Source organism: Phasianus colchicus, chromosome 16 (assembly GCF_987193195.1).
Source record: "Phasianus colchicus chromosome 16, bPhaCol1.hap1.1, whole genome shotgun sequence".
In the NCBI taxonomy this organism is placed as follows: Eukaryota; Metazoa; Chordata; class Aves; order Galliformes; family Phasianidae; genus Phasianus; species Phasianus colchicus.
In genome coordinates, this window is record NC_143451.1 from 1,545,150 (window position 1) to 1,571,707 (window position 26,558).

The 26,558-nt window shown below is 42.4% G+C and overlaps 2 protein-coding genes across 4 annotated transcripts in view; one reads left to right on the forward strand and one right to left on the reverse strand.

Moving 5' to 3' along the window:
- Positions 1-352: 352 nt before the first annotated feature.
- On the reverse strand, positions 353-9,138 carry LOC116236701 (uncharacterized). Of its 2 annotated transcripts, XM_090151506.1 has the most exons (13): positions 8,251-9,138; positions 7,313-7,493; positions 6,552-6,833; positions 5,005-5,066; positions 3,801-4,057; positions 3,337-3,407; positions 2,855-2,934; positions 2,622-2,739; positions 2,150-2,273; positions 1,556-1,693; positions 1,267-1,409; positions 934-1,059; positions 353-824 (listed from the first exon to the last, which is right to left on the reverse strand). In XM_090151506.1, the coding sequence occupies exons 3-13, from the start codon at positions 6,641-6,643 to the stop codon at positions 716-718; spliced, it is 1,320 nt and encodes a 439-aa protein (XP_090007632.1). In that variant the 5' UTR covers positions 6,644-6,833; positions 7,313-7,493; positions 8,251-9,138; the 3' UTR covers positions 353-715. The 2 variants fall into 2 exon arrangements, with proteins under 2 accessions (XP_090007632.1, XP_031461345.2); XM_031605485.2 differs by lacking the exons at positions 6,552-6,833; positions 7,313-7,493; positions 8,251-9,138 and adding exons at positions 4,305-4,458; positions 5,747-6,527.
- The window catches only part of VPS35L (VPS35 endosomal protein sorting factor like), a 61,397-nt gene continuing 43,910 nt past the window's right edge, over positions 9,072-26,558 (forward strand). For both annotated transcript variants that reach the window (XM_031605478.2, XM_031605477.2), the window contains exons 1-13: positions 9,072-9,159; positions 11,450-11,549; positions 12,595-12,762; positions 13,054-13,176; positions 13,521-13,545; positions 15,061-15,137; positions 16,597-16,725; positions 20,823-20,907; positions 21,840-21,899; positions 23,962-24,058; positions 24,440-24,487; positions 25,506-25,599; positions 26,297-26,374. In XM_031605478.2, coding sequence (XP_031461338.2) covers positions 9,143-9,159; positions 11,450-11,549; positions 12,595-12,762; positions 13,054-13,176; positions 13,521-13,545; positions 15,061-15,137; positions 16,597-16,725; positions 20,823-20,907; positions 21,840-21,899; positions 23,962-24,058; positions 24,440-24,487; positions 25,506-25,599; positions 26,297-26,374 — 1,101 coding nt within the window. In that variant the 5' untranslated portion in view covers positions 9,072-9,142. The remainder of the gene's footprint in view (positions 9,160-11,449; positions 11,550-12,594; positions 12,763-13,053; positions 13,177-13,520; positions 13,546-15,060; positions 15,138-16,596; positions 16,726-20,822; positions 20,908-21,839; positions 21,900-23,961; positions 24,059-24,439; positions 24,488-25,505; positions 25,600-26,296; positions 26,375-26,558) is intronic.

Below are 26,558 nucleotides of genomic sequence, written 5' to 3' on the forward strand. Positions count from 1 at the left end.
ATTACAGTCCCTGGCTGCAGGCATGAATACCCTCGAGCCCTCTGGGTTAAAGAGAGGCCTTTCAGATGCCCTCATATTTCCTATGCCCCTACCTGCTCCTTGTCCTCATGGAGCTCCTCTGCAGCTCTGCTACAGAGCTCCTGCTGCTGGGAGGGAGATGTGGGGATGCAAGGGGAGATACAGACTTCTGCGCGGAAACATGCACAAACGGCAGAGATGGTTGTCATCATGGGAAGCCATGCTTAGAGAGCACAGGCATACTGGGCCTTGGAAAGAGCTCTCCTTGCAGCCCAAATTCCTCTCTCATAGCAGAGCTCCAGCTTCTTCACATTTGTTGATGGCAATTGACATGATACCAGCAGCCTGTCTGAGAGAAACACCAATAGATTTTATTTTCCATTCGGAGGTGTACAGTGGAATTCCTAGGTCACAGCCTGAACCAGAACGTGAGCACGTGAGTGCCTGGAGTGGGGGGAGCCTACATCCACTCCTTCCTCTCTCCCCAACTCAGCGGTGCTTCCAGGAATGTGTTTGCAGTCTGAGTCTGTGCTGTTTTTCCTCGCCCTCTTCCTTCTCTCCCCCGCGCCAGAGTTTGAACTGGAGCAGGCTGTGTTCTTCAGCTCACGCTTTTTTCCAGGATGTTGCTGGGAGGGGTGACTTGGTTCCTCTCCCCTTGATATCTTGTTATATGGCGCCTATGTCACCTTTGTTTGCTTTACAGAGGTGGAAAGCTGGACAGCTTCCCAGCCCCCTTGCCGGGAGCTCCACCGCTGCCACCATTGTTCTCAGCATCTTTCCCTCTGAAACGGTACCAGCACTGACAGCTAAAGAGGGGAAAAGAACAGTGTAAGCAGTCTTACAAACTGAGCATAAAGAAGTACTGCAGGCTGGGCTCAGGCGGGGCTGTCAGGATCTGCTTCTCATGGAGCTTACCAGGGGTGCTGCCGCTTCTGTGCTTGCTTTTGCCTGTTCCTTTCTGCCATGCTGGCAAAAGCCTCCTGCTGATGTAGGTGCGGCTCCAGCCTTCTCAGCACTTGAGCTGCTCTTGGGGAAAGAAGGCTGCAACAGGAGGAGAAAGTCATCCCTCAGGCTCTGCTGAACCTCCTCTGCCTCTCCCATCACCCCGCCCCACACCCATGTGCTGCTGCGTGTCCCCACCCTTTCACCCCACAAACAGTTTCTGGCCTGGGCCATGGCTGCCCCCGAGCTGCAGGGTCACAGTTGCCCATGTGCCTCAGGTGGTGAAAAGAGCCCGCGCACACTTACCCGGCCTGGAGTACCAGCTTGGAAGCTGTTCCCATTTCATTTGATGGTATTGGGCCCTCAGCCTTCCTCCACCTACGCCTTGCCTGCTGTCGCTTGGGCTGTGCTGGAGGACGTGGAGCCCAAGCGCGTGCCTCGTTGAACCACTGCCAAGGAGGAGACAGTGTCAGCAAAGCCGGCCCTGGGAGCGCGGAGGCTGTTTCCCGGAGCCCCTCTGGCAGCGGCCCTGCAGCAGGTCCTGGCAAGCAGGAGACTTAGCCCTGTTGTCAGTGGTGTTGATTCCTGTCAGTACCTGGGGTGGCTGCTGGTCCTTCCCTGTGCTCCAGCTGTCCCATGCTGTCCTTTCTGCCTGTGTTTGCAGTACCTCCTTATGGTACATAGGCCACAAGTGCTCCACTTTGTCCCACGGCGCAGACACTTCCCAGAGTTCCTGCAAGGCCATAGAGACACAGTAGCACACAAGATCCGCCTCAGGCCCAGGGGCCTTCCTTCAACTCTGCACTCCTGCCCCTCGCCTCTGCTGGCCAGTTGGCACTGCTTTGGCCCAGAAAGACCAGGGGCCCAGAAGTCAGGCCAGGATCCACAACTTGTGGCAAACACAGCAGAGCAGCCTGTGGAGACCCAAGGCCTCTGCTGTCAGGGATCCAGAATGCCGTGCTCCTGTCATGCAGCACCTGGTCAAAAATCAGTGTGCTGTGGCAGGCCAGGAGGCAAGAAAAGACTGAGAAGGTGTGCAGCCACCCTCTGCTTCCTGGAAATAAGCTGAAGGAGCTGACAGAAATGCAAAACAGAAGATACACCAAGGGCGCTGCTCGAGATCACTGTGCACACAGTGCTTTGTACAGTCTCAAGCAGCACAGTTCCTACAGCAAGGCAGAGATGGTACCTGCAGCACTCTCTTAGAGCCTTCCATTGCAGGGAGTGCTGTGCTGGGCTGGGCTGGAGGAGCTGCTTCCCAGCGGCCCGACGTCTTCTTCCAGAGGGAGCTGCCTGGACACAGCGGCAGCACGCTGCAAACAGACACCAAGAGTCTGCGGGAGCCCAGGGCAGCTTGGTCTCACCCTGTGTTCCCACAGCCAGAAAGATGCGCTCCGTTGCAACGTGGAGCAACTCCTGAGCTAATGCAATCCATAGGGATCTACATTCAGCTCCCCTGGCGATTCGGGACCCAGGTAGAAAAGGAAGCTGGAGTGTCTGCCTCGGGTAAGCACGCTGGGTGCTTGCCATCCCTTGAGAGAATGGCCTCCCCAGGGCACACACGTGTGTCGGCAGCCTTTCTGAGTCCCACTAGCCCTAAGGGGAGGCAACTCCTACTGGAGCGTATGCCTCTCCTCCCTCTTTTCCCCCAGGGGCCTCACCTGGCAGAAGGCTTCTTTGCTGTCTCTTTCTGCCATGTGCCTGGCTCCCAGCTTGGCAGCATGGAGGGGGGAAACGTCTCCCTTCTCTGCAACAGCCTGCCAGCAGAGGCCACTGCACCTAGGAAAGGAGAGAGCTCTTCAGAGCAGCCCCGCAGGCACGTATTTGAAGCTGGCTCCTGTCACCCAGCACCAGGCGGAGCCCACCACTGTACAGCAGGGATCCATTCCCTCACCTCTGCTGATCCTGCGCTCTCCTGCAACTCTCGTGCTGGAGGTGGCCTCTGCTCTGCTCTTTTTCATAGTCAGCTGAAACCTAGAAACAAAGAGTGATACAGCCTTGAAGATGGATGACCTCCTGCCCTGTGCAACTTGTCAGCAGTAACTATCTACGTGTTATGCAGAGCATGGCACCCCTTCTCCTTCTCTCTATGCCAAAGCAGCACACGGAGCCCAAATTCCTCTCCATGTGCAGTCAGTTCTCTGTGATGGAAATTAGAACAGGTTGGGCATGAGAAACAACCATGATTCCCTGTCACTCTAGGTGGAGACACATGCAGCCAGAAGGCAGCATTAGTGAACCAGGAGCCACTCTTTCCAGGACTTCTTCCCAGTCGGATGCTGAGCATGGAGACCCAACAGCGCACGTTCCAAAGGAGGAGGTGGAAAGGAAGCCTCCCACCCGGTCAGCTAAGAGCTGCAGATGAAATGCACTCACCTTGGAAACATCTGGATCCCGTAAGTGGTGGTCTCTCGGCTGAGGTCCATGGGATGTTCTGGCCAAATTCTCTGCAAAGGAACAAAGACCTGCTGGAGGCTTTCCAAGGCAGTTTTCTCACAAGCCTCATTGACAGGAAGAAAAACTGTCTCCTATGCCAAAAGAAAGCGTCTCTTCAAAACCCTCCACCAAAGCCTCTTCCATGAACATCAGATCTTTGTTCTGCTCTGAAGGAGCTGCACAGCAAAATACTGAGTCTGTGCAAGAACACTTTCTGACAGGCTTTCTGCAGGGGCAAGGATCCAGGACACCTCTTTGCTATTATAGAAAGCAGTGGGGGTGAGCATGGGGAAAGGCATGTGAGTGGCCTGCCACATCCAGGCCGGCGGCAGTGACTTTATGGCACACTCTTCCATAGGATTCCCAGACACATGAAGGCAGCCCTCAAAACCCCCTCAACTTACACTGAGAATCAATGCAAGCATGCTTGCAGTCCCCTCCAGCATCGTAACACAGCTGTGATAGAACCTCATGCAAAGGAGGTTATCTTCACATGTCAGGATGCCGATGCCCTTGAAGGCGAATGGGACGTGCACTTTGGTGCTCAGGAGGAGACAGTATAAGAGGATGGTCTCTTTCACACAGCTCTGCACCACACACAGCGGGATGCTGGTGGCTTGCGATAGCCGCCAGTAGTTCAGTGGCTCCATCCTGACATCGTCTGTAAGGAAAAGGAACATCCTCACTGCCACAGCAAGCAACATTTCCATGCAACATTCATAACCAAATCCCATAGAAAAGGTCCTTTAAAGAAACAGCTCTTGGGGCACAGGTTCTTTTGGAGGAACTCAAGCTGTACCATGACCTTGGCAGTCAGTTCTGCTTCTCCCAGCCTTTTCCCAGGAGCAGGGAGAACACACCCTGCCAGATGTGGGGCCATAAGGGGAAGGTGGCTGCCGCCGTCTCACCAGGGATGATCTCAGTGGGAGACTGGAAGTGCTGCAGCCACTGTGCATCGATGTCCAGGTGAAAGACAGGTCTTCGAACTGTAACAGTACCTTCTTCATGGTGGAACCGCTCTTGGACCACAGCAAAGGCCCCTAGTCCCGCAACCAGGACTCCCTGCACAGGGAAGAGACTGAAAGGCTGACGAGCGTGTACTGTAGAGGCAGCAAAAGTGATGAATGTCGGAGCATGGGGACACTACTCTCTGCCCTTTCCACTCCTGAGGGGCAGTGGGGCAAGATGGGGCTCTCTGGAAAGCTCTGGAAAAGAGCTGTGATCTCTGTTTTACAATCACCTCCACACAGTATTTGCCATCATCCCTTGGCTAGAGAAAAGCCTGGGGATTTATGGCACTGAGGTTAAGCCTGGGACTGATTCCCAAGGATTATCCTTGGCACAGACCTGGAAAAATCCCCCATTTCTCCATTACCTCTCCCCATTCTGATCAGAAGGCAGAGCAAAGCCCTGGGCTGTGCTGAACATCTGCTCAGAGAGCAGCTCTGGATTTGGGTTTCTCTCCCAACTGGCCAAGAAGCTGCTCTGGGCACCTGGGCTGGGCTCGCTGTGCTGTCATGGTACCCTGGGAGGGATTGCTCTGTGGGGCCACTACTCTCAGCAGTACTGAACACCTCCAGGACAAGGGGCACTAGGACACCAGCTCACCTTGCCCAGCTTCAGCTGTTCCAGGATATAAGAAGACACAGCATTCCAGATCACCACAACCTCTGTAAAGGAAGGAAAAGATGTGTCAGGCCAGCCTCTTCACTTCACAGGCCAGCTCCCCACTCAGAGAATGACAGGGGCAGGCATATGCAAACACCTCAGAAAAGCACCACCATGGCTATGGAGCTGGACTTTGCCCTGATTTCAGCCCTTGCTCAGAGCCTCAAGGGGAAATGGGAACATGGGAAGCCAATGGGACATGGGACTGTCCCTGAGCCACATCCTCAAGAAACACCAGCTCCCAGGGGAACCTGGCCTTGGACTACCCTATCACGGGGGTTTGAGCCATGTCTAAAGGAACACAGGGCCTCTGGGCAGCTCTTCTATTGGGACCTGGTTCCCCAGCCACATCCAGCAGGAGCTGCAGTTTTGTGGGATAAAGAAGGTTGTTGTATTGCTAATGAGTGGTAAAGCTCAACAGTAACTTGAGCCAGACATATAAGCCTACAAGGCGCATTATCCTTACATGTAACCAGACTTGGTTGCACAGGAAAACTGTTGTGTCCTGCGGGTATAAAAGGTGGTAAGTACCAAGAATAAATGCCTTTTGTTCTGCACCAGTGAATGAGTCTGCACCTCATTTGCCCCTTCAGCGAGAGAACCCAGGGCAGCCCTGCAACATGGCTTTTTACAGCTTCCAGCCCTGTGTGATACTTTGGGAAGGCATTCCTGAAAGCCTTACCTTTGGCAGAGAGTTGCAGGAGCACTGGGAATGTGGAGACCAGCTCTGAGCTGATGGTCATAGTCCAGCAGCCCTCCATGTTGCTTGCTGATGGCCCTCAGCTCAGAACAAAGGATGGTCTCCCTGGCTCCTCAACCAACAACTCTCTGTGAGGTATCCCTGCTCCTCCACGTGTTAGCGAGGGTCGTTCAGTGCAGCCTTGCTGCCCCTGACCTGACTCCTGGCCACAGAAGGACAGAGTCCCTGAGCAGTGCTCCAGCAGCACCCAGGCCCTGTACGGAAGAGCCGGCGCTGCCCCAAGGATGATATCCTTGTGATGCAGTGCATCGCATTGTGACACTGGCCCGTCACCTGGAACCCTGCTAGGTCACCACCATGGAGAAGGCACAACTTGGGAAAGATGATAGGGATTTCCCTTCCTGTCTAGAGAACCGGTCACCTCACTTCTCTCCATTTTTTTTATTTCCCACAGTTTCTGAGAAATCCATCAGGAATCCCATGGAAGAAAATGAGGCGGAGGGTCTCTAAACTGTGCTTATGCCATAGTTCTGGCCCGGTTTGGCCTAGTTCTGTGATTAATGGGGCTGTGGGACCCATGGACCCACACCTCTGGAAAGGCAGAAGATAGGAAGGGAAAAAGGCAGGGAGGTGGGCCTAAATACAAAACAGAGGCAACGAGCTTTGGGAGAAAAAACTAATATGATAGCAAGATAAGTATGCAAGATAACACAATTCAATACACTATAATTGGAATTGAAGCTAAGAAGTCAAATAAATGAGATCATCCAAAAAGCAAAGGCCTTACTGTAATGCTGTAGGCGGGATGGCTGGGAAGCACACACTGCAGAAACAAGCAGAAAAAGAGACAGGGAAGGCAAAAAAGAGAGTCCATCTCATGAATCCCAGTCAATCTTATCTTTCGCCCCCACTGGAGCATGGAAATGGAACAGCAAAGTCTTCTGGGTGCTGTAGTTCATTCTGTAGTTTCTCTTCTGAGACAGGTACCTGGAACTATCGGCAATCCATGGAACTGGAGCGTTAACTCTTTAAATCCCAGTGCACTACATGATGTTATGGTGTGGAATACCTATAACAAAAACCATAAAACCATGACAGCCCGCAGGAGAGCAGCAGTGTGTGTATACACAGGACAAAAGAGCACGTCTTGGTTGAGGATGTAGCCCAGGCTCTATCATTACATTTCCAAGTCTTTCATTTCAAGAGCCATGACAGCAGGACTACGACATCTGAATGCAGAATGCAGTGCATACAGACGCACACGGTCTCACCTCAGTCAGACTGCAGCCAGTGGGCTGCAGGCCAAGAGTGAGTCTGTGCAGCGCTGCCTATAGAACTGGGCCCTTGGTCTCTTTGCAGCTGCTGAAAAGCAGGAGTACAGCAACTACTTTGCATTGATAGCAGTGTCACCAAAGACAAGGGTAAAATAGTTTGGCACAGAAAACCACTTAAGACAAAGTGATTGTGGCTACTATTGGTTGCTTCAGATTTGCCTTCCTAATTAAAGCTACAAGATTCTAGTAATTGGATAATGTAGAAAATATACACCTGTTTTGAAAGCTCAGGTCTCCTGCAGCACTGTGTAGCTCCTGATCCTGCAGAAACAGCACAGCACACAAATCCTCTTTTCTCTTTTCTCTGCTACAGAGTGTTGGAAATATCCAAACAATTTATCAGGATGGTATCTCTGATAAAGCAGATTTTATTCACAGTTGCAATGGCGGGCCTCCTGCAAGCAGAAAATAGGGATTGAAAGAAAGGAAAACACGATGAAAGTGACACAGTTGATACTCTGCTGATATAGCAGAAGTATGAAATGGGGAACAGAAGAACAAACTTTTAAGAAGCTATACATCAATGCAATGCTGTGAATTGCTTTGGGCTCCCTCAGCCCAAGCACAGCACTGATGGTCTATAGCAGATGGAGGCACTGCAGCTCCTCTGTCTCTGCCCAGCCCTGTAGGATTTCACAACAACTGATGGGCCAGGGCAGGCCTCTGACTCGTGGATGGACCTTTGGACATATTCAGTCCCAGAATGACAGAATCACAGACTGGTGGATGTAAGGAGGAGCCTCTGGGGTTCACTTCATCCAGCCATGTCCAACCAGTGGCACAGCCCAGTCTGTCCTGCAGCCCTGCCGCCATCCCCCACCCCAAACCATCATTGCAGTGGTTCTACCCCACCAAGTAACTTGGCCACAGTCAACAATTAAGATGTTGAAGAGCACCGGACCCAAGAGGGACCCATGGCAGACACTACTTGTGACCAGCCTTCACTTGGACACAGAGCCACTGACAGCTCTGGCCGCGACCATCCAACCTAGTTCTTATCCTTGTTTTGCTTCATGAGGCCTTTCTCTTGTAAAGTGCCAGATTTGCTTTTGCTCGTAATTATTTATACATCCTTAATATTATCTGACTTTATTTTGCATGCCACCATCATTGTAAGAGTACATTTATTTTTGAACTTCCATTTTTACCCACCTTGTTTTTTGCTTGAACACGCTGCACAACGAACAAGCTGTCTCTAAAAAGAACTAACTGCTCCTCCAAGATGAACAACCTCGTGATGTTGTCATACAAAATAGGGGAAGAAAACTCTCTACCTTCAACGTGGTGTTAGAAAACCAACATTCCTTATTTCCTCACGATATGTACCAGGCAACTTGATAAATCAAGGACGTGCTCTCGCAGTTCAGATTCTACACTTAAAGTTAAGACATAGATATGTATCTATTGCCATGCATATTCACTCTTTTCCAAGAGCTCAGTATAAGCTCGTATCCTTCTGGACATGCAGAGACTGCATCCAAAGCAATTGTATGCCCTGTTTCCTCTGCTTTATTTCTCCTTCAGCTTCATCATAGCAACTTTTCCTCCAACCTTGAGCTGTTTTTCTCCCTTTTGGCAAATTTCCATTGCTTGTTATGCCATAATGAGCAACTTTCTGTCTTGGTGCACTATAAACCATGTGAAATCCAGGAAAAAAATCCTTGTGTGGATGCAAAGATAAAGGTCTATCGTGACTCCCCAGGGCTTCTGCGAAGCAGGACAGTTGAGAAACACAAGGCTGTTTGCACATTAAGAAAAACATAACCGGCAAGTTTTAGAACTAGCATTCACTGATTTCCTTTGCAAACATAACGTATCGGTCCTGAAATTAATCTACCGGTCGGTATCACTAAAGCAGCCTGTATCAATGCACACTGCGGGCCGGGAACCACGCCCCACGGCCGCACCCCCGTATCAGTGCCCCGCCGCGATACCCCGGAAGCGCCGAGCCCCACGCGGTGCGGAAGTAGCGGCGGAAGTGGCGGCCTGGCGGCGACACGTGACAGCCGGCACGTGACAACAGGCGGCACGTGACTGGGGCAAGATGGCGGCCTTCCCGTGGTGAGGCTCCGGGACCGCCGTCCCCTCGAGGGGTGTTGGGGGAGGGCGGGGTTGCGGCCGCGTCTCGGATCCTGGGTCTCCACTGAGTCGTGAGGGTCGGTCTTCAGCGTCAGTGTGCCCGCAGCTCAGGGGCTGCAGTGCTGATGCGGAAGACGCTCCCTTTACGCGGATGGGCGGTGGGGAGCGGCGTCCGCCTCGCCCTCAGGAAGAGAAAATCCGGCGGGGCGTCCCTGCCGCCGTCGTCTGCGGCTTTGTGGGTTTTTATTTTCCCGAAGTTAGCAAGGAAATTAGATGAGGATGGTTCGCTTTTTGCTTGATTTGATGATGGCGCTGTGGCTGGTGCCGCTCTCTCGGAAGGAGCGGGTGAGGTACAGCAGCGCCCGGGGGCGTCACTGTTGGCCCCCAGCAGGGCGGGCCTGTGGCCGGGCTGGGACACGTGAGCTCTCTCTGGTAGTGAGGGAAGGTGTTTGTAGTTATTTTTTTCTCCTCCAAAACTGTTCTGCTTTCCCAGCGAGCTGTTGTTTTGTTTTGAAAGACCTGCTGCAGCCAAGTTACAGTAGTAATTAAGCCATCAGCTGAGGACAGTGTCGAATTGAGGAAAATGCAGGAGCTAGTGGTAATTAGTGGGCTGATTAGGTGTTCCCTTGTGTGTGTGTGTATATATAAAATACTTTGTGCTGCAGGTAACTTAAAACTTGTTTTGCCATAGGTAAGAAAAAGCATGTCTGTAAGGCATCAAGTGACTGTCAGCACTGCTACTATTTGCTGGGGTTGGATCCTGTGTAGTTGGTGACCCTGTAGAAACCAAACAGATTAAGTATGGCTGTAAACCCGAGCCTGTGATGGGCTGTGTGCCTAGAGAATGTCAGTGCTGGGGGGGAAGGGAGAGGTTCTTACTGGACAGGAGGGGGGCTGGCAGTCTGGCTGGTGCTCAAGACTGATGCCACATGCAGTGATCCTTGTGTGTGGAAAAAGGCTCAGAGCTGCTGGGGAATCTGCCTGGAGCCTGAGGTGCATCTTGTTGAGTGCACCAGAAATGAAACCTAGCTTGGTGTGGCTCATGGTGTTTTTTCTTTTTCTTTTCTTGTGGAAGTTTGCTGTGAAGCTGTTCACTGAGATTGGAAAGCTCAAAGCAGGCTCCTCTGATCCCTGTGCTGGTTATGGTGCGAGTTGTGCTAAGCACTTTATAATATTTTAAATGTACTTTGTATAGGGCTATTGTAGGGCAAACAGCTTTTCTTCATTGCCATGTGTGCTTGTCCACTGATACCTTACGTGACTATGAGAATACAATTGGTACTCTCTGGGAATGGTATGCCATGTGTGAGCTGTGAGCAGTTTACTTCTCTACCACTGATTGGGACAAATATATAAGGAAGAGGTATGGAAATACTGGCAGAGCTGTGACAGAGCAATAGAAATATGGCGTTCTCCCTTTTCTGCCTTCCTACTTTGTCAAACACACTTTAAAAGCATGCTTATGTATATATTTCTGTTTCAGCAATTAAAAATGTAGGGTGGAGGTTCTGTTTTACAAAAGAGCAGTGTCCTTAAGCTGTGGTTGATAAAATGGTGTGTATTGTTAGTTCCTAGTGGCAACGTGGTTTTACTCAAATACTTTTATTTATGTTATTTTCAGGAGTCAAGTTGTTTTCTTTATTAGAAGAGACCATAGTTTTCACGACACTTTCTTAAATTCAGATCAAAATATTGATATTGTTATGTTTTTTTCCCACTTGATGGCATACTTTATTTTCATAGGAGATATAAAGCTTATCTGCCACATAAGTATATAAGTACTTGTATTTTTTTTTTCCCCTCATCATTCTGCTTTTTCAATTTTTCTTATGAGTACAATGAACAGATGGAGACAGATTTCCCAGGGAAGGACTTTGTAGCAATGCAAGTTAATCTGTGTAGTCCATCATTATATCTGAGCATGATCACTTAGATTTCTTCCCTTGTGTTTTCACACCTACCATTTCCCTTCACTCAGTTTAAGAAATGTGTTTAATTATCTCCATCTGCCTGTCTCATTACTTTTGCTCTGTTAAACTGTTCTTTCTGCACTCATTGAAAAGAGAACCCAACTGCAGAATGCAACTGAATGCTTGCAAGTAAAATGTTTTCAGTTTACGTAAAAAAGAAAATTTTTAGTATACATTCTGACTTCTTTTCCACTAGATATTTCTTTTTGTAAATGTAAATGCATCTATATAAATATATACTTCTCTGTTCATAAGTGATTATTTATATGCGTACATACTTACTTTTTAATCTTGCTTTTTAGGCATGCAAGATCAAGAAATTATGTTTCAGAATCTGACGTCTGCAAACTAGAATCTGTGCCCTTGGATTTTGGTGACTACCATCCACTAAAACCCATTACAGTGAGTTTCTTTTTCTGTGTTCGGAAAATGAACGTGTAATAAAACTGATTGTGTTCCTTCTCTTAAAATTAAAAGGCTTTGGAATTGGTGGCGGTGCTACTGAAGTGGCCTTCTGTGTTTGTGACCTGTTGTTTTAGAGGTGTCAAGGTTTAATCTGTTCATCCTTTACAGAAATTTGCTGGTATTACTGACTTCAAAAATGATCTTTTCCTGATAGATAGAGCATTTCGACTCATGGGTTTTCTTGATTCCATTAAGTGCTGAATAATGAATAAGTTGAAAATCAAATAATTGCATCACAGATAACCTGTATCATGGCTTGACATAAGATTTGTTTTGGTTTACCTTCCAGTCAGTTGTATGCTTTAAAACATTTAAACTTAAATGTATGAAAAGTTTTTTAAAGTATGGGTATACAAAAAGAGAAATCCAGTTTCAATGAGATGATAGCAGTATGCTCAGTTTTTGTTGTTCAGCCTGATACCACATAGTCTGGGACGTCCCTCTGGCCATTTTGGGTCAGCTGCCCTGGTTCTGTCCTCTTCCAGCTTCTTGTGCACCCTAACTCCTTGCTGTCAGGGCAGTGCATGAAGCTGGCAAATCCTTGACTCAGTATAAGCCTGGCTCTGCACCATCTTAAACATTGGTGTGTTATCAACATTTTTCTCATCCTAAATCCAAAACACATTACAGCTATCAGCAGCTATCAGGCAAAAAATTAACCCTGTCCCATTCAAAACCAATAGACAGGAAATAGCAAGGGAGAAGTTGAAAGAGAGGAAAGAAATAAAATAGAGGTACTAGAAATAAATTTAGAATGAGTGTTCTTAGAGTTTTGTAGACTCAGAATTGAAAGAAAAGATGTAGTGGAAATGCCTCTGGATTCAGAAGTGTGCTTCTACTTACATGCAGTAGTTGCTAAAGACTTTGTGGTAGATGAAACCTTGCTTTCTTTGCACTATTTTAGTTAATGTAGTCTAAAGTGCTTCATTAAAGAAGATGGGGGAAGACTTTTTTTTTTTTAACAGGTTTTGAACTTTTCCAGGTTACCGAATCCAAGACCAAGAAAATGAGCCGAAAAGGAAGTACTTCTTCTACCTCTTCTTCTTCTTCTAGTTCTATGATGGACCCATTGAGCAGTGTGTTGGATGGTACCGATCCCTTGTCACTATTTGCAGCAGCTGCAGATCCTTTGACTACTCCTGCTTCTATGGTAATACTGTAGGACACCTAACTAAATAAAGAGAACCAAACAACAAAGCCAGCCATGAATAAAATATTTGTCTCACCAATTAGAAGCTTAATGTTAAGCTTAGAGAATATACTATACTAATAGAATGAAGTATTTCCATTTGTGGTTGGTGTTGACATATATTTTTAATATTGTAACTGTGGAAAGATCAGTAAGCACTTGAAGCATTAAATTGACCTTTATCAGCCTTCTTTTTTTTTTTTCAGATTTATTAAAATGTATTTAACATATGCTCTCATGCTGTCTTCATAGGATGGTGTACGAAAGAAACGGGATAAAGATGACAGTTCAGCACTAGGAAGTGACTTTGAACAATGGTCAAACAAACGCGGTGAAATCCTTGCTAAATACACAACAACTGAGAAGCTCTCTATTGTAAGTGGAAGCTCCTCCAATTTTGTTTATTATTTATCTGTTTATTATTATCCTATAATGGATTGTAGATGCCACTGTTTTGTAACAATTTCCTGAGTAAATATTGCATGTTTTAATGTTGTGAGCTGTGGTACACCTTTCTGTCACTTCTGATTGTTTAGGAACTGAGACCAAAAGTCTGTTGAGCCATCATTTTATTGTTTTCTAATAATAGAAATAACTTGTAGCTTCAGGTCCACTTCTAACTTGTTAGAGTCTTCATTAGCATTGTATTATCTTGTGCATTCTTGGAATGCTGGTGAGTATGTGTTCTCTGAAAATTTGTGTTTTCTGCTTCTTCACAGAATCTGTACATGGGATCTGAAAAAGGTAAACAGTTTCTTTGTATCTAACAGTTTTCCTTGAAGTAGGGTGCGAGTGATGGACTTGTGATCAAGAATAGTTGAAATGTAATCTTGCCCTAACATATGCTTGGTTGTATGCTGTTTTTCTGTCAGTAAGACTTCAGCTGGATTTTTACTTAAAATAATTTCTGAAGACAAAACATCCACCTTGTCTCTTATTCCTGTAAGCTAATGAATTCATGTGTGAGAAACACTCAGAGTCTAAAATTTTAGGTTAGGTAAAGATCTTAGAGATAGCAAAGTTTTTATTCGTTATTGCAATAACGTGCCTACGCCCCCTATTGGCAAGGGAGGAATTGTGCACCGGTCAGCGAAATCCATTCCATTCTGTGCCCTAAATCCAACGCAGGTAATGCTCTCCTGGCACTTGCTCATTGGTTGAGCGTCGCAGTTTGCAATCTCCCCAGCGCTGTTGCTATGATACATTTCCATATAAGGTCTGTTACCAATCTGTTGTTTTTTGGTATGTTTTGTACTTTCCTATGGAGATAGGAGGGCAGTGAATTTCAGGTGTGAGCACATTCATTCTATCCTGTGCTAGGCTCTCCCCACCCTGCATATTTACCTTTATCTTGTGCCTATCTCAATTCTACCCAAGTCAGAACACCCTCAGTCTTAACTTTTTACTCTGTTCAGCAACTTTCTTAGTGGAAGAAAAACAACTGTTTTACAAGAGGGTTAGAAGTTCAGTAAAGGCCTACAGTGCATACAGAAAATACTGGAAACTTCTACTGCAAAAACACAATCTACATCTCACACATGATTATGTGTTATGGAAAAAAATGTAATTCACTACCCCTCGTTGTAGCTTAAAACTTTCTTGTATTTAAAATTAATAATAATGTTTTGAGATATTGTTTATCAACTCTTCTACTTGCTGGAAGGGAAAGCAAACAAATCCCATAGGAGTTTATTCAGTTACTCTCTTTACATGAAAGGGAAATAATTTCAGCTAAGTGTTGAAAAAGGAACCAAATCTTAAATTTTTTATCATGTTTTCTTCTGAAGCAAATCTGGGCTAAGTAGTCATTGCTGATTGCATATTAAATCAGGATTCTTATGCATGAGTACGCATGCAGCATTTAAGCTTCTGCAAAAAAATGAAATACTTTGGATTGAGAATGGTCAAACTGGAGCAACGTGTCCAAAGAGGGCGTGAAATCTCCATCTTAAATATTGTTAAATTGGTTGGATAGTCTGTTATAACCTGCTATAACTTCAAAATCAGGAGTGAAGTTGATTTTTCTAACATAAATTTTCTAACATAAATTATCCTATGGTTCTGTCCTTACCAACAAAAGTTGTATATTCAAAACAGAGGTTGGATCAAATGTTTGCTTTCAGTAATAACTACCAAATGGATGAAACCACCTGTGTTCTGTCACTGAAGTTGTCTGAGTTTGTCAGGCTCCTTCAGATTTGTTTCCCTTTTGAAGTCCAAGTGTTTAAGTGTTAAGCTCAAACATATCATCTTTTATAGGAAAAGCTACAACTAGTGGCTCAGCGGTTTCTGAAAAAGTGAGGACGAGGTTAGAAGAACTGGATGATCTGGAAGAGGTGGGAAAGTTTCTGGTTCAATTACATCATTCTAAAAGTGAAATAAGCTTGTAATTAAGACTTCATAGATTTTTTTTTTTTAAATAAGATTATCGTAATTCTGCAGGTGAGCATAACCATAAGCATAACCTGTTTTTAGATAAATCTAATTTTCATGGGACTACTCCAGTAACTTCAGTCTTTAGAAGATTGAGGACAGATCATATTCTTATATCATTACAGAGTTTGTGATCCAGAAATTAATTTAATCTATCAGTGTTTCTTCACCTTAATACTGCTTATGGCTTGCAATTGCTTTAGAGTTCATGGAGCTTTACAGCCATGATGTCAGATAATTTGGTCTACTCCCATTGCAGAGGCTGTGTGCTGTTTACCTGACTGTAATTAAAGTTATGTTTGCATGCTTTACTGAAACAATGAATATTCAAATTATTCTCAAAGTGCAGTATTTTACTGAGTATGGATGAAACATTAGTTTCCTAAAACCTGAATCTCTAGGTTACTTCTACTGTGGCTTTGGATAATGTTGTTTTGAAGCCTCCTAACAAGCTTCAGTTTGCCATTTGCCTTAGCAAGCACAATTCTGATGGTCACACAATGGATTCTTTGAGTAGAAAAATACAGTATCCCTTATCAGAAAGTAATGTGTACCATTGTGTGAAACTGTAGCTGCATTAATTATGTTTTTTTCCTCTTCATCTATAATTGTTCTTTTTTACTGATGATTGTTCCTAGACATTTAGATTATGAAATCTGTTTTGTAGTGCAGCTTGGTATATTGGTCAGAATTAATTCTAAAAGCAGTTTTAATGTCACTGCCATTTCTACTAACAACTGTTCCAGAAACTACTTCTGGTCTTCTGAATGCATTTATAACCACCCGTTTCCTAAAACTTAAATAATTATTTTGCCTTCCAGTGCGTTACTAGCTCATTTCTGATATGCAAGCTTTTTATAAGGTCTGTAAGTTTGATGATGATCTCTGTCTTGATGTTTGCTCTGTAGTTGAAAAAGTAAGATTGTAAAGTTTAAAAGAAGACTGTCAAGTACTTGAGATTTAGGCTTATTTTTCTTTGGTTTTGCTTTTTTTATAATTGCTACAATACAACTTTCTTGCTGTCAAGAAACTTCTTAGGACCTTACTGGCAAAACATGTTTCGTTTGTCTCTTATGCTGCTGCTACATAGGTCCTAGTACGAATCTGTATAGTGTTAAGATAGCAATTATATATATAATAGTGTACTGCTGAAATAGTCTGATTTCTGATCTTGCAGACTATGTTTGAGTACCAGCATGGGTCTTGAAAACCATGTGATGCATCCTCGTGTAAATGCCTGAGGTATAGATGGTGCAAAGTTAAGGGAGAATAAGTGATTTTTTTCTTTCTCCCCTCAGTGATCTGACTCTGCTTTTCCCCTTCTCTCTCTCTCTCTCACTAAGTCTTGTGTTTTCTTGTCAGGGGTCACAGAAAGAGTTGTTGAACTTGACTCAGCAGGATTATATGAATCGAATTGAAGAACTCAACCAGTCTTTGAAGGATGCTTGGTCCTCTGATCAGAAAGTAAAAGCTCTGAAAATAGTCATTCAGGTCAGTTTTAAGTGGTTTTCTTCTGTACAGTTCTGGTGGGTTTGGTGGTGTGACTTGTCTGATTTCTTTCAAGAGAAAAATAGAGTTTCTGTTAGTTTTCTATTACTTTATTATATTCCTCACTGAAACTCATTTCTTTTGGAATTTTATGATTTCTGACAACAGTTTAAAATAACTTGTTATAGTGAAATCTCTGGGGTTTATTGAAATACTACAAGGAGGAAACTCTTACGTGAATTCTATAATCTTTAGATGCTGCTTGATGATCAGTCAGAAGTGGTATACCTACTTCTAAAGAAGCTTCCAGTACACATGCATTTGTTTGTACACAAGTTCACACACGTTTTTATGGCCTGATGTAGTATGGCAATGAATGACTGCAGGGTAAAAAAAAAAAAAAAAAAGTAGGATGACTTTTAGGTTTTCATTTCAAAACCACTTATGAAAGGAGCGTGCATTTCTTGATATCTTCTGTCAAAAATTTGAGTATTTACAGTTTGTCTCAAATAGTACTGAACCAACTGCTGCTATTTCTCTTTTTCAAAACTGTTAGTGTGTTTCAGACTATATATTAACTAAGGGAAACTGTTTCATGTTGTTCTAATACTGTACAAGATGGAAGAGACCACAGTCTGCTTACTGGAATTTTGGTTCCAGTGTTCTGGAAAATAGATTGTTCAGAGAAAGCTTTTAGAATGGCAATTACTTTGTTCAGAGTGTCAAACCAAACAGGATTACTGTCAAGACAAGTTTGTTTATGCTGCCTGGTAAAGGGGTGGTTAAATTCAAACTTTCTTCTGTTACTCCTGAATAAATTAAAGCAGTCAGTTTCATAATATTCTGAAAGAGAACCTTGAGTTTTCTGAATTACTGGATGGTATTTGATTGTGCTTCACGCTATGCAGTGTAGCTATACCTTAAGGTCTTGTAGCTGTGGAACTTTATCTTGCAATCCTAACATTTCTCAAGATGACAGGTATTCCAGTGTTAAAATTAGAGCTGGCTGGAAAGATGGAGGTTTACTTCTCTGTCTCTACCTGTAAGATGGTTCATGTTGCCATAAGTTATGTTAACGGTTATTCCCAGAGGTAGGAAGAGAATAAACATTTGTGCTCAGTTTGCTAGTATAAATGGAACATAAATGGAATGTATGCTTCAGCAACTTGGCATACCTGAAATCTGCCTTTTCTCAGGTTTTTTGGAATGAAAGCATAGGAAAAACTAACCCACGTACTCTTGTACTGTACTGGTTTAATACTTTTTTTCTTCAATCATTTTACTGCAATAACACTCTAAGATGCTGATCTCATCATGTTTATGTTGTCTTATCAGTCCTTCTCATACCAGGCATGGATCTGATAGCTTAGGTCTTAAGGGCTAAACATGTAACAGCTAGGGAAAGATAAAGGATAGGATATCATTAATACAATCATGCTGGGATGGAGTTACCTTAGTACTGTATTTGTATGTGTAAGAAATTATTCAGAAGTAGTAATTGCAGCTTGCCACCTGTTTGCTTATTATTAGCTCTTAATCTCTGTGGACATAAATCTTAAGGGCATAAAGTGATGTGTTTGAGGATTTTGATTAAGGTATGTGGGATGGGATTTCCATTAAAAAGAGTGGACAAAAAAAGGATGTGAAAATGTATCTGGTAAAAGATAAGAGTAAATAATGTGTCATTAATACTTTCCTAAGGCATGGAATTTTTCTTTCTTATTTTCTTCCTCCCTCTCCCAGTGCAGTAATAGCTTTTTGAAGCATCAGTGTTTTTCTCCATCCAAACTTACTAAGGGAATAGAATGACCTGATTTAGGACCATTGCAAACTATTGTTCAGTTGTTAAAAATGTCATTTCTTTTTAACTTGTCTGCCATCTTTCTGTGTGGTTCATTTGAGGTGATGAGCTTTTTAGAGGGGCTCAGAGGGGAATGAGATAATTAAATGTTCTCTTGTTTGGCATGGCCTTAAAAAAAAAAAAAAAAAAAGCCACAGGCAGAGTGCATCAGAGGAGATAATGACATCTTCTTAAAAGCTGCAAAAGTGATGTAATGCTAATAGTCATCAGGTGGATTTATGTTAAGTCAGGATGTTATTTTTCATGCTGGATACTCTCGTGAAAACAGCAGTAACTTTAGCTTAAATTGTGGTAAAGACAATAAAGGAAATGAAAAACAGATTAGGGGAGATCAGAAAATGATGCATGACTTAAAGTGACTCGTTCTATTGTAATAATACGAGATCAGCAAATTATTCTGGAGAAGTCACAGCTTTGTGAAGTGTGCGAATGTTTTTATTGGAAGGCAGCATGGAGTCTTTGGAGGAGGGGGAAAAAAGGACTCCAAGGCATATATTAATAATTTGTGCATTAATATTTTTAGTATTCTTTTACAAATGGTGTCGCTAATGTTTTTCAGGTAAGGTGGTTTCTAAGATGGGGTTCAGTCCTTCATTTTAGGAAAGTAATATCAAAATTGAGTATGCTTATCTTGGTGGTGTCTGTATATTATTCACTTTGTGTTGGAATTTTGTACAGCAGATGCACATAATTAATGGAAAGACTGGTAAGAATGAGATGGGTATTGGGTTAATTAATGTGAACATCAAAATCCTATCATAAAGGAGTCTAAAAAAACAAAGTAATTCTATGTTTAGGAAACAGGATGGGGTAGAAATCTAACTGTTTTGCTGATTCTTCCTAGTAAAGAGCATAACTTTAAGTCTTGTATCCTCTTAATGAACTAAGTAGCTTCCTTGACATCAGGCTGTGATTATATAAATATATATAGCCTATAACTATTAGTATAACGCGCTCGTTCTTACCACAGAATGAGCAAGTTTGACCTTTTTTGTTACTGTTTTCAGAAGTGGATACTGGGTAGGAAAAAATGATTTAATTTGAATGTTACGATTATCTTGATTTCAAAACTAATTTATATGTTCTTTTATTTAGATGGGGGGTGAACACGGCCTTCGTTCTCTGTGAGAGCTTTAAGGAGCTTGAGTGCAGGAAGAGTTCTGGTTATTAAGGCAGGACCTGAATTTATAGCCCCGTAGCTGCATGTGAATTCCTCAAGTGCCTTAGACAAGATAAGCTAAGCTACTTACTCAGAGTAACCTGAAATAAGTTGATTGTGAGTGTGGGCTCTAGTGGCAGTGGTAAGCGTTTGGTATTTGGAGGTACTGAACAGCAACTGAATTGCCTTTCTCTGGAGGTGCCCTGCTGCCCGTGCAGTAGGGCCCTTTCTGCTTTGGGTGTGAGATGTGAATGCACACTTGCCTGTCCTTCTGGTGCGCGGTTGTTCTTTCCTGATATTAAAGAGACAAAGCACACCCTTCATCAAAGCTTGTTTGAATGTTATGATCGTGGGATGTCAGACTGCTATGTGAATTTCTGGAATATAAAAAAACTTGCAGTTTTTTTACTTATTCCACTGAGACTGCTGAAGGGATGGAGGTCACAGAGACTCCTGTGCTGCTCAGTCTTACACAGAGAGCAGAGGCCACATCTGGCTGATGCTGGGATGAGGTGGGACTGTCCCACAGTCATATGCCTCTTCAGGTGGAAGCTGATTCATTCTGAATAGACCTCTGCCAAAGCTTTTGACTGATATGAACCAGTTGGTCTGTTTCCAAAAGGTTTGAACTGGTCATGTGAACTGCAAAGATTTGTTTAAAAGCTCATTTGCTAAATTTTTAACATTTTTGCTTAGTTTATTATCAGGTTTTGTGTTTCATGTGTGGGGCTTAAGTTGAGGTTGAGAAATTAGAAAACATCCCTTTTTAGAAAGGAGTCTTTTTATGCTGCTTCTGGAATAGAACTTGTCTGAATAAATGCACAGGTCTGCAGAGTCAGCTGAAGTTCTGCATTATGGATTACCCTGTGTAAAGGAAAAACAGCTCTGTGACTAACACTGTTGAAAGTGAAGAATAATCTGAAAAATAGAGTACCGTGGTTGGTTATTTTAAAGTTTCTTCTTTTTGCTGGGAAACTGTTATTGTTGGTTCCTTGCATCTGTAGGTATTGATTTGTTCCAATCTGAGTGGAACAAAAGCATGAATTTGAATTGTCATCTATTTTTCTTTTCCCTTTCTAGTGTTCAAAGCTTCTTTCAGACACAACAGTAATCCAGTTTTATCCAAGTAAATTTGTCTTAATTACAGATATACTTGATACTTTCGGTAAGTACAGTGGTTTTGTGTTGGGTGGTGGTGGTTTGTTTGTTTTGTTTTGTTTAAAAGTAAATTACCCTAAAAGCGCTGTAATGATTCTCTTTCAACAGTAAATATTTTTCCAACATACACATTTGAAACCACTGATATAAATGTATTTTATAGTTGTTCAAAAACTCGTATCAGTGAAGACTTTAATATAAAAATATTTTATTTTGGAGTAGTTCTGTGTTTTATGTGATAGTGAATGTCCACAACAAAACCTTGGGGAAAACCCATGATCTCTGAATTTCAGCATTTAAAATGCTGTAGTTATTAAGAAAATATCTCATTTCTGGCAGCTTCCTGAGTCTAAATATTTCATTTTTTGTACTTGAAGTCTGATAATTCTTCTTTAGCTGAGCAGGGACCATGAAGTGATCTAAATGTTACTGAGTTATTTTAGTTTTCTTATTTTTAAATGACCCTTCATATGAAACTGTCATCTACTTAATGTTATTCTATTGTTTTTCTACTGTGTTATGGAAGAGTCTTGTAGCGGTTGAAGTTCAAGGGCACTGATATCTGCCAGGATATGCTACTATATAGAGCAATTGTTTTGTCAGGTCTTGCTTCCTCTTTGCTCTTTCCTGCTTTCAGTGAAGTTGCTGAAGATAACATAATATCCTGACCCATCAAAGGCAGCACACTAGCTGTCCTTTCTGGCCTGGGAGAGACCTGACCTGGATGCATCTTCTGCACTTTATGGAGACACATAAATGTTTTACAGTGTGCAAAATGCTAAATGCTGACTACTGTTGCTTCAGTCTCACTAGAGGGCAGCATTATGTTAGCATTCTATAAGGTTTCTTATGGGTGATTTCAGCGTACGTTAACACTTTGTGTGCTACAGTTTGTTAAAAATGTTTATTGGGGTTTTTTTGTTTGCTTGTTTTAACCAGGTAAACTAGTGTATGAAAGGATTCTGTCAATGTGCATGGACAATCGTGTCTCTTTATCAGGTAGCTTTGTTTTGTTTTTCTTCTGAATGTTCTGTGGAATAAATCATATCTAAACCGATTTGAGAAAAGTTAACCAGGACCCCTGCCTTTATCTCTTACAAAACCAGTTCTGCTTTGGATCTAGTAAATTTTAGTTCTAAATAAAGTAAAGCATCCATTGCTTGTAACTTCAACCATTCACAGTGTTTTTGCAAGTTCACCTTTTAGCTGTGAAGAACACATCTGAAGTGTAATAAAATGTGCCTGTGGTTTTGGTCTTGTTAAATGTAAACTGGGTCTTCCAGAGACTTGAGTTCACAAAGGATCATTTCTAAGCACAGGGAGAGTAAAATATGAATTGCCAAATTACATGAGGGAAGATTTTTTTTTTTTCTAATAGAAAAAAGCTTAAAAAAATAAAAAATAATAATAAAAAAAAAAAAACAGAAAAAAGCTAATAGCATGTGCCGTCATCTTAAAGTACTGCTTTCTAATAGTTTAATTTTATAAATTTAACAGACAAAACTGAGAGGCTTAGTTTTCAGTAAATAGATGTTTTTGTTAATAGTTCTGCTTTCATTAAGGAAGAATTTTGGAAGAAGGAGCAGGTGGGTGTTTGCTTTACTAAACCAGTGTGGTCTTCTGAAATCTGGCCCTTCTCATTTTTTTTAGTTGAAGTTCCAACCTGAGTGTAAAAGTGTATATTTAGCAATTATGATACAGTGTATTTAGTATCTGTACATGACATATAAAACATTTTTCTTATGTAGTGGGCACTGCAGTGGTAATACTGGGTTGGAGTTAGATCCATAAGGTTTGAGCCAGCAGCCTGAAAACAGCTGATACTTAATGAACTTGCATAAAGTACTTAAAATATTTCTGCTTGTTGCAGAAGTGAGAAACTGTCCTTATAAACATTAGTAAAAGCAGACAGTTCCTGTATCACAGCTCAATCCCTGAGCACAATAACCTTCTTCTGGAGGGGTGAGCTCGTGCTGCAGTGATGCTGGGAGAACCGCAGGTGGGAGCTCCTGGAGCAGCTCTAAAAGCATGGGGAGAAGGAACATCTTCCTACTTGCCATGCATGCCTTTGTGAACCCCAGGGGGTTTCCGGCCCAGCCTCTCTAGCCTCCACATTGATCAAGAGCTCCTTTGATCTTAGCTCAGGAAGAACTGCTTGCTATACTGCAGTATAACCTGCATCTATCCTGTGGCTTCTCTAGCCTAGGAAGTGGGGCACTTTCATGTGGAACAAGATCTTCCCTCTTTCTGAGGGCATGGATAAGACAGCACTGGTGTTCTAAAAATGTTTCACAAGGAGTTCATAAGCAGATATTTGCTGCAGAAGCTGCTTGTTTAACCTTATTCTCTGTGGACTTGTCCTTCCCAACCATCTGGGATCTGGGGGATCCCAGAAGCCTGTTTTGTCTTCTGATTCAAGTAACTTAGAGAAAGAAGAGGCATGCAATTGTGTGCCCAGCTGACCAGTGCACTATCCCTGTAACCCATCTGTTCCACGTCAGGGTGGCAGCTTTTTCCTGCTGGCAGCTGATATATGTGTAGCCCCAGAGCTCGTGCAAAGACTGCACTGCAGTGTTGGATGTTTAGCGTGCAAGAACAAGTGTTGTGTCTGTGTCTGATATTTCCTGCTCCTCCTTCCAAGATCATTTTTAAAAATTTTAAAAAATTAGACTTTAAAAGTCAAGAATTTGAATGCTAGAACATAATTTACCATCTATATGTGTATGCATGCTTTATATAAAAGCAGAATAAGAAATAATGGTTATTGGGGAGGCAGGGGTTAGATTTTCTCAAACACTGGAGCTAAGATTAGTTTTGAGTGCTTGACTTCAGCTTGGATTGAAATGTTATGTAACACAAGTTGGAAGCTCTAGTTGCCTTTTCTAGCTGCACACCTACTCAGTTCTTACTACTGTAAGAAATAGTGGAGAATCAAACATAATAGTTTATTATGCTGTGCTTAACTTCTTGTTGAAAGAATACAATTTTAAATCTGGAATGAAAAGCAACTTGCTTCCAGGAAGAATGTAACTATTTCTGGGTTGTTGTTTCTTTTCCCCAGATAATTTTTCTCCAGAGACTGTTAATGATACTGCTAAAGAGACTTGCTTAAACTGGTTTTTCAAGATTGCTTCAATCAGAGAACTCATTCCTAGATTGTATCCTTGTCAAATGAGGCTGTCAGAACACATCTGCAGGTTTTTCGGCAGACTTTTCCAAACATGAACATATTTACTGCAATAAAACCCACAGTAATCTGTGTTTATACTGGCTGTTTTCTTTGTTTTGAGCTGCACATCTTAAAATTTAAGTCATACCTGATACTCAACTGAAAGCTGAATTATTGGCTGTGAATAGCATGGCAGTTATAGAGAAGAGCTTGAGGATAAATGAAAATCTTACAGACAAATTGTAAAGAATAATAAAGCATAGTGAAGTTAATTGCAAAACATCTTGAAGCGTGTTTGGTATATAATGTTGAAGTTTATTTTTAAATGGCTTATACATTAGTTTTGTTCCTTAACTTGGCTTCTTTCTAGTTACGTGGAAGCAGCAATACTGAAGTGCAATAAATTCCTATCTAAAACGTAAGAGTATATGCTAAGTGTGGGAAGAAAGGGAATGGTTGAGCTTACAAGCTACTTTATGGGGTTAAGTGTGCACATTCCATCATTAGCAGTGGATAGGGTGTTAATAAGTCTTTGAAGAAGCAGTGCTGAGTTTTTGATGTTTGTGGTGAGAATGCCATGGAATAAATGCAAGGTGGACTGTGGTACAAATTGGAATGCAGCAATGCTTGTGAGTTTGGAATATATCTATAATTATGACATCCAAGAGTTTACAAATAAAAAAAATCTCACCACAGAACAGTGACTTTACATGATGGAGAAGAAAGATTGTTGGTACTACGAAAGAGGCAAAAAAGAAGGAAAACTGAAAGGAAAATACTGATGTTAGCTTAATAGAGACAGAGCTGGAAAAACAACTTGGGAGCAACAATAGTCTTGGCTTAAGTTTCATATGTTGCCAAACAGTGTCAATTGCTGAGCTGAAAATGTTCTTTCACATGTAATTGTCCTTCTCAGTTAAATTTTAAAATGAGAATGATTAGCCAAATTGCTACTGCAGGGACAGCTTCATTACCACTATAAGGCACTTCTTGTGCTGGAATTGATGGGCCTCATCTCCCGGCACTTGTACAGCTCAGTCAAAAAGAACCTGTGGGAAAATGAGATATTCAAGGAGTTCTGGCAGTACTTGAGTTGCTTTTTGTCCACACTGAATTACAGTACTGCTAGAGCTCTGCTGTTTCTCCAAAGCAGAGAAGGTTTTTGCTTGCACTTGTGTTTCTACAATCCAAGTACACAAACCTGGATTTTTGGACTGCTCCTAATGGCAAATGCTGCAGTTCAAATACAGAGTATATGTTACTAATGTTAAATTTTCTTCTGAAATAATGTATTAATAGGAACTCCTACCAAAGGTGAACATGTAAGTCATGCTTGTTTGTCAGTCTACAAGGCTACCAGTAGGTGGTATAATTCTTTAACTTTAAAGATTTTTTTTAACTTTAAATCTCATTTTCATTCCTGAAAAATCTAACAGGGGGATTTCAGAGTGTCTCCCACGATTAACATCTGTGATTAGAGGAATTGGAGATCCACTGGTTGCAGTCTATGCAAGAGCATACCTTTGCAGGGTAGGCTACCACATAGCACTTCTGTGTCAGAGACTTAATACAGCTAGCTCTGCCACTAATTGGGGGTGGGGGTGGAAATTAACTGTTATTTTTATCTGATATGGTCAGCAGCCTGTCTTTTCCTTCAAACAAATAAAAAAAAAAAATTCTCTTATGTTGTTTCCTTTTTTTTTTTTTTTGCAATTTTTATTTGTATTGAAAATTGGTGTAAATAGCTTAGTTCCCTTTGCAAGTTCCAGCCTCGCTACACAGGACTTGTGTAACAGTAACTTTCTACTATTTATCAGTGTTATTCCTGTATCTATCTTTATTAATATTTTCATCTGGGATCCTTGCTTCATTCCATCCTCAGAAATCATTGTGCATGTTTTTTAAGCAATTTCTAAACTTTTGGCTGGCTTTTAAAAATGATTTTTGCTGTAGCCTTTCTGCCTACAAATACAGGCTGCTGTACTGCAGGTACTGGGATAGACATTGATTTCCTTACCATTTATAGTCCTGTGGATCTGATGTTTGAGAACCATGTTTGAACTCAGTGTAGCTGCCTTGAGTAATTGTCAGTGAGCACAATTATATTAGCAAGTTTTGATGGGTGCAACTAGGTATATTCCTCTGGAAAATACATTTTTTTTTGTTTTACAGTTGAATGAGGAGCATAGGTGATAGATACAAATGAAGTCCTTTTCTTTTACTACAGGTTGGAATGGAAGTAGCACCACAGCTCAAAGAAAGCCTCAACAAAAATTTCTTTGACTTTCTTCTAACATTTAAACAAGTGAGTAAATAATATTTTTTTTTATTTGCCAAATCACATAAGTATATTGTAGTTTGCCTAAGAACTATATAAATAGTTTTTGAGAACATTTCAAGTTCTTAAATCTAGACTTAGGAATGTTCCTGTACCCAGATGTAGTCCTATCACTAAACCACGTCCCATAGTACTGTGCTCACATTCACTC